At 38.1% G+C, this 11,400-nt stretch overlaps 1 protein-coding gene across 1 annotated transcript in view; it reads right to left on the bottom strand.

Annotated features, from left to right (window-relative positions):
- LOC140940355 (uncharacterized) overlaps positions 1 to 11,265 on the bottom strand; it is an 11,748-nt gene extending 483 nt beyond the window's left edge. Inside the window, exons 1-19 of the mRNA XM_073389307.1 lie at positions 10,961 to 11,265; positions 10,663 to 10,752; positions 9,999 to 10,076; positions 9,612 to 9,670; positions 9,124 to 9,176; positions 8,880 to 9,022; positions 8,266 to 8,352; positions 6,920 to 6,991; positions 6,343 to 6,398; positions 5,767 to 5,815; positions 4,923 to 4,997; positions 4,763 to 4,808; positions 3,575 to 3,605; positions 2,946 to 2,997; positions 2,202 to 2,274; positions 1,824 to 1,905; positions 1,210 to 1,286; positions 282 to 369; positions 1 to 170 (exon numbers count right to left, since the gene is read on the bottom strand). The exon at positions 1 to 170 is cut by the window's left edge and continues 483 nt beyond it. Of these exons, the coding sequence (XP_073245408.1) occupies positions 107 to 170; positions 282 to 369; positions 1,210 to 1,286; positions 1,824 to 1,905; positions 2,202 to 2,274; positions 2,946 to 2,997; positions 3,575 to 3,605; positions 4,763 to 4,808; positions 4,923 to 4,997; positions 5,767 to 5,815; positions 6,343 to 6,398; positions 6,920 to 6,991; positions 8,266 to 8,352; positions 8,880 to 9,022; positions 9,124 to 9,176; positions 9,612 to 9,670; positions 9,999 to 10,076; positions 10,663 to 10,752; positions 10,961 to 11,143 (1,458 nt within the window). The 5' untranslated portion in view covers positions 11,144 to 11,265 and the 3' untranslated portion in view covers positions 1 to 106. The remainder of the gene's footprint in view (positions 171 to 281; positions 370 to 1,209; positions 1,287 to 1,823; positions 1,906 to 2,201; positions 2,275 to 2,945; positions 2,998 to 3,574; positions 3,606 to 4,762; positions 4,809 to 4,922; positions 4,998 to 5,766; positions 5,816 to 6,342; positions 6,399 to 6,919; positions 6,992 to 8,265; positions 8,353 to 8,879; positions 9,023 to 9,123; positions 9,177 to 9,611; positions 9,671 to 9,998; positions 10,077 to 10,662; positions 10,753 to 10,960) is intronic.
- Positions 11,266 to 11,400: the final 135 nt, after the last annotated feature.

Below are 11,400 nucleotides of genomic sequence, written 5' to 3'. Positions count from 1 at the left end.
GCCGGGGAATGTGATGACTTGAAACAAAATGTCTGCATAGGTCTTTGATAGCCATTCCACTCTTTTATATTTCATGTTGTGATGTGATTAAAGGTGGGGGCCAGCATCAGCTCTGGTTAGTATAAAAGTGTTCTGCCGCAAATGCTCTGGCCTCAGCGATTCTGGATCGACTACAGATACAAAATGTAAAAAAGTAAAAGTTAACAATGATTCATCTTTCCTCCTACTTTTCAGCCAAAAAGGCCTATACACTATTCAAATCCCTGTGGTCCTTCTCTCACCTGCTACATCGACTGGTAGGTCGGCTTCCGTCTCCAGCTGTACCCGGTCTGGATGCATTTGCTGGGTTAAAATCAAATGCACCCAGCTCTGAAACAGAACATACATAAACATCAGTGATAGGGAATATATGAAATTCACATACAGTTAAACTCCGCTTTATGGACACCAGTTTCATATGGACACCTCGAACAGTTTGCTTTGTCCCTGGGGAAAGAAAGCCGTTACGTTTTCCAGTAAATTCAAAACTGCTTTACCGTAAATGATCGATTAAGCGCCCTTACTCAATTAAGTGCCGCTTTCAAATAAGCGCCCCAGCTTTACCATAATTTAATAAGGGTCGCTCTCGAATAAGCGCTGCCGCGCTAATTTGGGTGTTTACAAATATACGCCCCACCTTTGCTATGGCGCTCGATATCGCTTGAGAAATAAGACTCAACCAACTTGTGATCTGAGTTCTAAAGTTTTGGTGTAGGCAAACTCTTAAAACCAGGTTCATATAACAGTTCGAGGTGTACATATTTTATGCTATCAGTATAAAATTGTGCATATATAATACCAAGTACATGCCTCACTTAATTCTCTCTTTATTCCCCTCCCTGTTTTACCCGTAGATGTAATAAGCACCACTCTTGTATAAGCACCGTACCCATAACAGGGAAAATGGAAATAAAATAAGCGCCGCGGTGCTAAATCGATCATTTACAGTACACGCTGGGTACCCCATTAATATGGACATCTTCTACGGCCCCCTCATAGACCGTATAATGGGGTTTGACTGAATTTGAACAGCGAGAAAAAATTACCATTATAATTATAACTTTTTTCAGAAAGCATAACTTTTTCAGAGGAAATAAGAAAACTGAACAACAGTATCAGTGGAGCCATAAAGGGAGTGATGCATGTGTGTTCAAAAGCTTGTTTTTCTACCTGGTAACGGCCTGTTTTGTGACTGAGATTTTAACTCTGAAGGCAAGGATTCAACCAGATCTTTCACGATGCTAAATCTGAAAAGAGAGTCAGAATCAATCAGAACTTGAATACACAACATGAAACCTGGCAACAAGGGCAGGAAAACTTAAAGCTGGAAAAAAAAGCGGGAAATTGACACCCGGTGCCAAGAGAACTACAGCCAAATCGTTTTTCATGTTTTAAACAACCACTCAAAACATTAATCAAAGGTATAAATAATGCACGAAATACAACCACAAGGCACGGATGGACAAACTTTAAAGAATATCAAAAAAGATTGAAATTGTGGCTTTTGAAAATGTGTTAGCCTATCAGTTTTTCAAAGTTCATTTTTGTTCTTTGTAACGATTGATATGATCCTTGAGGGACACATTTGTTTTTCACAAAGCTGTGATTTGATATTAACAAGTAGTTTCTTCGCTAATGCTGAGGTCCATAGCGAATCACTGACTGAAAAAATGAACTAGACAGCCGTGACACAGCTCCTTTAAGCTTGATTTGATCAGCTACTGCATTTTTTACTCTTCAGGTTTGAGAAGTGAAGTGTGTTTGTGAAAAAGAATTACACTCACCGTGACGCGATGGAAACCTCAAATGACTCCTGTTCATGCAGTGTTGCTTTTATTTGTTCTTCCACTTGTTTGGCACTCAAAACTAGGAACGGTAAAAGACAATACGATAGTAAAAGAGGGGACACGCATCGATGGTTCACAGGCTCAGTTCCAAAAACACAAGTGATGAGTTGGATAGGCCTACAAAAATTTGTTGGAATTTCTGTACAATACTCTTCTGCCACTTTTCTGCCACCCTTACTAAGTGATACCGTGAGAATATTCTTGTCCACTATATATCCAGCCTGTCCTCAAACAAACAAACAAACAAGCAACTGAACAAAAGAAATCAACAATCAAAGAAACAAACAAACAACTGAACAAAAGAAATCAACTGACCCTGTAATGCAGACATTGGTCTCATGGGGGGTTGTGCACGTGAATGACCTGTGCTGGGTCTCTTGAGTGACACCTGTCGATCATAATATTACCAAAACAACTGATTACCTTTCAGATGTAGCTTAGCCTAAGAAACTTCTCGATTCTTAAAATCCTTTTTTGTTTTGTCTATTGTCTAATATGTGGTGCAAGGGAGGCCGGAAGAATGGCCGAGTGCTGGGTGCATAGGAGATGCAATCCGGAAATCCCAGACGCAAGTTCCGCACTGAACACAAGCTTGATTTCCTTCCTGGAAGTCCCTCATTCAACTCGTCCGCCACTTTTGTAATTAAATAAATAAATAACAATTTAGATGTAGCAGATCCATTAAGAGGTTATTCCTCTACCTGATTCCTTGTCAAATTGTAATTTGGAAATGTTGCATGGTTTTTTGAGGAGAGCAGAAAACCGGGTTACCAAGAGAAAAACCTCTCACAGCAAGAGAGGAACCAACAACAAACTCAACCCACATATGGCGTCGACACCGGGATTTGAACCCAGGCCACATTGGTGGGAGGCAAGTGCTCTCATCAGTACGCCACCCTTGCATCCCTTAGCCATTTGAACTTAGACAGTTTGCAGTTTTAATAACTGAATCAGTCAGGATAAGCATTCAATGAACAAACTATGACGTAAAGGATTATCCTAAACTTAAGCTAAATCTGGATTAACCGCCTTAGAGTAGTAACGTTGACTACTTATTACCTTATCAAGGATTTCCAGTGAAGGTATGTTTTGAGATATTCTACGATGATAGCTGAAAGGCAAAGAGAGAGGAGAAACTGGGTAAAAAATTAATGTAGTTAACTATCAGTGATCTTTCTTTTAAAACAGCCAATCATAACAAACTCAGACAAAAGCAGTTCACGAGTAATAGGGACCTTATGATCCGACAACGCCGACGTCCATGAAAAAGTCGCTGAAAAATAAACCCGTTCTCAAATAAACTTAAAATTTGGTCATTTTTTGTTGTAGTTGTGCATGGACAGCAAGAAAATGTACAAAAAAGCTTGATGCACATACATAGTTGTTGTTTTGTTCATTTAACCTATTGCCTAATGTGTAGGAAATTCCACGTCGTAGTTGTGCAGTGCCGGCTAAGAAATGTACAAAAAAGCGTGATGCTCATGCAAAGTCGTGGTGGGGTGGGTATAAAATTTTCCGTGTTAAAAGGCGCACTGCACGCGGTGAGTACCGCCAGTAACAAACTTGATAAACATAAGAAAAAACAACCACCATAAGAGAATTGCGATGAATGTACCATAGGAATAGCTTTTCCCATGGTGTGCATAGCCACAATCATATTTCACAGGTTTCAGAGTGAGGTCCCTTACCTGATTTCATCCTTACTTTCGCAAGGATTTCCTGAAAAAGTTGAAAAACCAAGAGTACAGGTAAGAAGTTTAAGGCCTAGGCCAAAAGACGAACCAAACTCTAATTTGGGTGGACCTAAACTGAGTTAACTGGGGCGGGTCGAACCAATCTGTAATCCACTGAATCAGGCCATGGAGCAATTTTCTCCCGAAAGAGGATAAATATACATTATCATACAAGTTTTTAATTCATTAGTTTAGCTTGTCGCATGTGATAATCGATGTTGTCCTGGAGACGATCTTCAGACGTTCTATCCGTCTGAGGCACACAGATAGAACGTGTTGGACGATCCAGACTCATTCAGACGAACTTAACTGAGCCAGACGTGGATCAATCATGAACATACCTCACAAAGTTTGGTTTGTCTCATAAAAAGTTGGAAGTTCGGGTTAGGACTTAGATACAATTTGATCTCTTGGCCATGTTGAAGTCTAATACGATGCTATAGCCTGAATTTCAACCGCCAGCTCCCTCTTTCGAGAGTTTGCAATTTGAGGAGACAGCTGAAATTCAGGATTTTGATGCTCTTGCTTCAACCAAGATTTGTCGACAACATATTCAGGGAAAATGAATGGAAATTACCGATTTGTCTCATTATTTTTTCTTTCTTTTCTCTTTCCGTTCTTTTTTGTGTTTCTTCATACTTGTACCACTGGCCTTATATCAAAAGGACTGAAAAACTGAAGCTGAGCGGCGACGCACTTTTTAATGAAGTGTTTTAATTACAATCATCCATGGACAAAAGTCTTGGGACAGTTGTTCAGTTTTAAGTCCTTTCAACACACGCCAGATAAACATTCGTGCGCGACTAACAGTGCTTCTCCCCACCCCCTCCTAACCCCTCCCCCCATCCTCTGGATAGTGTTGAAACGCTCAAGTGACAATTTCTTTGATCTTTCAACATTGTATTGGATGGGGATTGGGGAGGAGGTTGACGATTTTTTAAAAGACAGCACTGCTTTTCCAAATGTTACTTGTGATTCACATAGAACTTCTGTTATGCTCTTAAAGCCTTTTTTCCAGGGTCAAGTAGACATTACGAAACATTCAAGATACTTTCAACGGCTATGTTGCAAACACCTGAAAAAAAGGTTAGGGTATGTAAAATTGTATAAAATAAACATAGATAATTGAATGATCTTACTTACCAATCACAGTCAGCTCAACAAGAGTAGAAATATCCGAAAATACAAACTGACACAAAAAAGTAAAACAAAACAACAAGTGTGCGATAAGTTAAGGGTAATGACTTCAGGACCAAATTTCTTACATGAATAAATCAACTTTATAAAATTATGGAGTAATTACCATTTCGTCCACAGTTTTGATGGCATTGTGTGATAGGTCCAAAATTTCCAGATGAGGAAACTGGCTCGGAAAGGACTACAAGCATTAAAGATAGAAAAAAAAAACTTGAATTAAACTCAAGGAGCGCAAAGAAAAAGAATACTGTATTTTCTTGAATAATAGTCGGGGAGATTATTGATTTTTTTGCACCAAAAGGGGGCAATTATTCAAGGGAGGAGATTATTTCAAATACGTGTAATTTAATACTCTTGCTTTATCAACCAGTTACTTATCAAAAATAATCACATCAATAACCTGATTATAGCCTTTTAAAGTGTTCCAAAGCTGTTTCCTTGATTAATTTTCAATTTCAATATCCTCAGTGTCAGAGCTGGAGTCATCACTAACAGTTTTGACACTATCCAGTTGTAAACAATCAGTTAAGGAAGCTTGTTTGTTTTCTCAGGAGTCAATTTTACCTTGACAGGGAGGGGAAAAAGAAGAGAAGGTTGCGAAAGGGGTGTCGAGCGATTATTTTATATTTTTATGTCAAGGGGAGGTGATTATTCAAGGGACGGCTATTATTCGAGCAAATACCGTATGTGGTTCTTCAAAAAACTGGCTTGAGAATGACCTGACACTTTGTTTTCTTTAAACAGGTTAACCACATTCTCGCTTATGTAAAGAAAGGGTGATTCTTAAAAGTCGAAGAACTTAAAAGGGCAATATACTACCTTTGTGGCCTGTTGAGGGCTCTCTTTGGTATATAAAGTCAATAGAAATTAGGAGTTAGTAAGAATAATGGGAATAGCAGAGAGAAGAATCCTTGGTGAGGACACTGTATTTCAATGGAAATCAGCCTTACCTTGACTGCTGATATTGAGTTGGTACCTAAATACAACTCCTGTAGACATCTGCAACAAAAAAATTCAATGAAAATGAACAGAATTTATCACAAAACTAGTTTAAATATGTCCATAAATCTAACATCAACAATAAAAAATACTTTCACAGTGACATGAGGCTGTAGCCCATAAGGAATCATCAAAAAAGGAACCCGAAAGCATGCGGAAAGACTGAACCTCTCATTCGCTACTGTATTTTCTGCTTTGCCATTGGTAAAGTCAGTTTTTAGATCTCAGTACCCCGTCAACTGTCATCATGTTGTATTTGTTAGAGTGCTTGACTGCAGAGTGGGGAGTCACGCCGATTCGATTTCCGGGACCAGACCAATACTCAGGATCTTAAAAGAAACTGAGAAATGAAGGCACTCCCTTTGCTCAGCAAGTGGCTAGACCTTCATGTGGCACGGATGACCACACAAAAATTAATGGTGGTCCTATCTCCAGGAGGAGATGAAAAAATAATGTCCCCAATTAGTGCTTTCCTGCTAAATTTAAAATACCTTGACACTCAAATAAAGTGCATTCATTTTATGTACCTTAATTTTCCTAAGGAATCAAGGGAGGTTATGTCATTGTATTCTATCCTCAAAATCTGAAAGGAATATTAATAATGAATTCAAAATGATGAGCAAATAACATAATTATTGGTTTCAGCGAAAGGGTGCTTTAGGCACTCGTGTCATTTCCATGTTCTGTGTCTTTTTTAGCCTGTGAATCAGCTCTCTGTCTATTTTTTGCCACAGATGACAAAAAATTCCTCTCTATCAAGTCAATGACCTCAGACAGAAAGCACCTTTCACAGGATATTTGCTGTACCAAGCAGCGCTGATTTCTGCAACGTCAAGACATGCACTTTAATCCCTCAACTTTCAAGGTGATGATGCAAATTGTCAGGAATGAAGCCAAGGGCACCAATCACCACATTCCTTGTTCCATACTCTACTCTACTCTCAGTTCTGAGCAGTTATTATTATTATTATTATTATTATTATTATTATTATTATTATTATTATTATTATTAGGGCTCGTTAGCAGGATTTTATGAATGCAGCTCCTAAATCACTCAGTTTGTCATACAATGTAAGTAAGCTGCTGAATACATGGAATACTTACAGTGAGATTAAAGAGACCTCGTAAGCCAGCCAAGTCTGAAATGTGATTTCTTGATATGTCCAATTCTTGAATCTGCAAGAAATGGACCAAAGTGTGAAATCAATTCTAATAATTAATTCAAAGGCAAACAACATCATCATCACCTGATAAAAACCAATGAAACCTCGGTTGTTCTAAGGGTGGATAATCTCTATCAAGCGGATAGCGCAATTGGTTTAGCTAATCCGCTTGATAGTGCTATCCAGTCAAAAGGTTGAGTTTGATCGTCCGGGTGAACGTAGCCCTGAATAGGACTGTTGTTGTTGACAGTAACTGACGTTTCGACAACCTGTGCGGTAGTCATCTTCAGAGTCAAAGTGAGTTGTATCACGTCAGTTGATGGTATTATACTCTGGTTATTGATCTGATTGGTCAATTATGTCGCGATGTTATTGGTCGTCTGTCAGTTAAGCTGTGATGTTATTGGCTATGAAGACTCGTAATCAGTGATTGGTGCGTTTCGATCCGTCTATTGTCACAGTTAAACAGTCGTCTAATGTTAGTCAAATTGTCAGTTCAACAGTTGTTCTCTTGTAGTTAGTTTTACTTGATCTCGTCAATAAGTCGTTTGTACGGCGCTGGTAACTGTTGGCTACGATTCAGTTGTGTTTGTTCTAAGTTAGTAAACCAGCTTTCTAAAGTAAGACATTGATAGTAGTCTGTAGAGTACATTATACATGTCGCAAAGTCCCAGTCAAATTGATGTTTCGTCTTTAAATGACGTCAACAATCACATTGCTGAGGACAGGTTGTTGAAACGTCAGTCACTGTCAACAACAACAGTCCTATTCAGGACTACGTTCACCCGGACGATCAAACTCAACCTTTTGAAATGACTCCTGGGTTCAAACCTTTCACAGTGCTATCCAGTGTTTTTAACAACTGGTGCCAGTTATATAAACCAGTTGATATGGAATGATCCATGACTATCATGAATAAGCAATGAACTAACCTATCATTTAAAAATCATTACCAATCACAATACCAATAAGCCATTTTGAGTTCAAAAACTCTCACTTTTAAAACGAGGCAAAAAGCAAAACCTTTCTTGTAAAAAATGAGATTTATTTGCATGAAAATCACTTAATAACTTTGTGCTTAGCCTCGCTTTGAAACAGAGGCAAGGAACAACTCAGAAAAGACCTAGCCTATCCCCCTCTTCAAACTCAATATTAAGAAACCTAAGTCTTTGATAAAAAGTACATAAAAAGTATTTTTTAAATGAATTGTTTGCACTGACGTCAAAACTGTTTCTAAAGACTAAATCATCTTCTTGGAGTTGAAAAATGATACTGCTTGCCCAATACCTTTTTGCATCTTCCAATGTCAGGAATTTTGATGATTTTGTTATTTGACAAATCAAGCTCCTCAAGTGCAGGAAGTGAATTCAGGGCCTACAAACAGAAAACACTTTACATTATCTGTTTCTTAGAGGAGCTCTGTCATAAGGATAACTATTCTATTGCTGTATTAGGTCATGTCTGTGCCAAGTACTTACGTACTGTACTGTAGTTAAGTACTCACTCAGTGCCTTTACCCAGGCACAAATTGCTCCTGAAGAGTTTAAAGAAGACATCAAACAAACGTCAACAGGTAGCACTAACCATAATAGTATTTTTTTGTGGTTTTTCCTTGCATAGCATTAAAACTTGAAAACGGTGACCCAACATAATTATTCAAGTTTCAATCCATGTCCATCCTTGCCATCCATTGCAACAGAAGATAGAAAGCAGTTTCAATACCTAACTAAAGTCTTGAATAACAAAACTGGATCATTATTTTTGCAATTCTATTAATGCCAAAAGCGTTTTAGCTATTTTTAAAAAAATTGCAAATATCATGACATAGTCCCTTTAAGTAAACACGTCAGATTTTGAAGGGACATTTGGTGGCTATCCTTATTTCAAATTTATGAACTTACAGAGACATCTGTGATGTTATTACAGCTAATGTCAAGCACAGTTAGCTGAGAACAGCAACCGATTTCTCTGTGATCTATCTTGGAAAGACGGTTGCTGTCAAGCCGCAACACTTTTAGCTTTCTTAGATGCTGTAGTCCTTTCCCTGACAAAAACAGAAAAATGGGCAATCAACAAAGCCATTCTATAAAACAAAATAATAAGAATATATTAATATATTAATTGATAAAAATCGAAGATGCTTACCAATGCACTTTATCTTGTTGTGCTGCAGCAGAAGGTTATTTAGCTCCTTGCAGCTATAGAAAGGGAAGAAAAATGTCAATGCTTTAGGAGAAAATATCCATAGAGTTTATAAATAGCAAAATACCCAGTCCATCCATTGACATGTCTAGGCCAGCTAGAGATCCATATCACTCTTTAAATCTCAACCTTGGCGTCAGAATCCTTATTCAGGGTCACTTTGTTGTCATCCTTACCCTAACTTTTCTTTCAACTTGACATTGAACAAGACACTACATATGCGACCCCTGTCAATCAGAGTAGAAACTGAATAAAATAGATGATTTAGCTGCTTTTTCAAGTAATAATATTATTGTCCAGGGAGGCATTTATTGAAGAGGGGTGTCAAAAACAAACTTAAATGTGTAAGGGAGGCTTTTAGAGGTGTTTACTCGAGAATGGGAATCGATTAGATCATTATTTTATAGTACATACATGTAGCTACATCTTACCTATCTAACCCTGTGATTTCTGTGATATTATTTGCATAAAGCTTCAGCTCTCGAAGATCCTGTGTCAAAAACATAGCCTTGGTATTAACAATGAAATGAAGTTCACAAAGCTACGTTTAAGCATGAGAAATGTGGATAGAGGTATACATCTTCCTTACAGCACAGTACAAATGTCATACTGAAATGCAACCATGAATGAACAATTTATAAGTTGTATTCAAACTGTTGAGAACCTTCTAATGACAATGACGAAAAATTTTATCCAGTACTTGTGAGAACTGTGACTTAAGAAGAAGTCATCAGAAGTTGATCAAGTGTCAAGAATGCAGTGCAATCCATCCCTCATTTCATGCAAGTCAGACAGCAAAAAAAGGCTTTAAAACTTACAGAATTCTTTTCTAAATCATGAGGCAATACTTGCTTCAACCTGTTGCATCCAATGTCAAGAATTTTTAACTTTGGAAACTGCAAAGATATAAAATAAAATTAGACAAATCCATGTTTGTCTTTGTTTCAGCTACAATGTATAAAGAAGAATTTCCAGAAAAACCCAACCTCAGATACATGTCAGAGTTAGCTACTTCAGTGAATGTTTGTGATGCAAAGTAGTATTAGTTACACACACGAATTTGGCTGCTTGCTATTGAACCCGGGGGGGGGGGGGGTACTTTAGGAATTTCTGGGTGGGGATGTGCCGCTGGGAGCCTGGAACCCTTAACCTTTACCAGAGCTAGTTCAGCTGAATTTTGCTACCCTATACTAGAGTAAACTCCCCAAATCCCCCTATCCTAGAGTAGCTGTGTACCTAGTCTAGATAAAATCTTCAACCAACTGATCAGTTTCCTGAAAAATGATACCCTATTCTAGAGCCAAACGCTCTGATTTATATACCCTATCCTAGAGTACACTGCTTGAAAACCATACCCTTCACAGTGGCACATACCTATATAGCCCATATATGGCAGTACCCCCCCGGGGCTATTGAACCGACCCAACAGTCGCAAATCCCCTTCGTGGCAAGTGGATTGAATGAATCTGTCTACATTCTGACCTCTTTTAGGCTTGGAATTTGTTCCAGTGCTTGTCCATTCAAGTTGATTTCAAATACTTGTCGACAGTCAGATTCATTACAACTGTCAAGCTGAAAATGATGAAAGAGAATGGAAAAATGAACGACCCAAAAAATCCGATTACTATAACGCCTTAACATTTTTTACCAACAGAGTTACTCTTGGCAGGTGTAGATTTTCTCCACTTTCTGTTTTACTTAAAAACTGAAAAAAAGATGCTCTCAGCTGTTGTAGCTTGTTGTATTAAAACTAATGAAAAACAAAGTTTTTTATACTTACGATCTCTTGTACGCTTAAGTTTGCAGTTCTTCCTTCGCTCGGTGAAGACTGGACACGTTTTTCTTCTTGTCTTTTCTTGCTAGTTTTTTGCAAAGAAGCCGATGCAGACTTTGTTTTTGATTTGTCAACACTTTCAGAGAAAAATGGTTTCTGCTGATTGTGCGATGGCCTGGTAGACAACATCAAGACAGAGCGGCATGGATATACTCCTATGATCTATCAGTGCTGTTAGACTGTGAATAACACTGCAGCTTGAAAAACATTTTTAGTAAACATACTCTAAGTGTGAATGCATTTAAAAGAAAAAATTATTTCCTCAAATTGCAAACTGACAGTTACGGACGCCATCTTGGTCAATAAATCCCATAATCCAATGGGTTTACTTCCCACAATGCACCGCTTTAATTTGCCGCCTTGGTTTGAAGATGGCGGTATGAGTG

The sequence above is a fragment of the Porites lutea genome, chromosome 6 (genome assembly GCF_958299795.1).
Source record: "Porites lutea chromosome 6, jaPorLute2.1, whole genome shotgun sequence".
Lineage (NCBI taxonomy): Eukaryota > Metazoa > Cnidaria > Anthozoa > Scleractinia > Poritidae > Porites > Porites lutea.
This window is presented reverse-complemented; position numbering and strand designations above follow the sequence as displayed.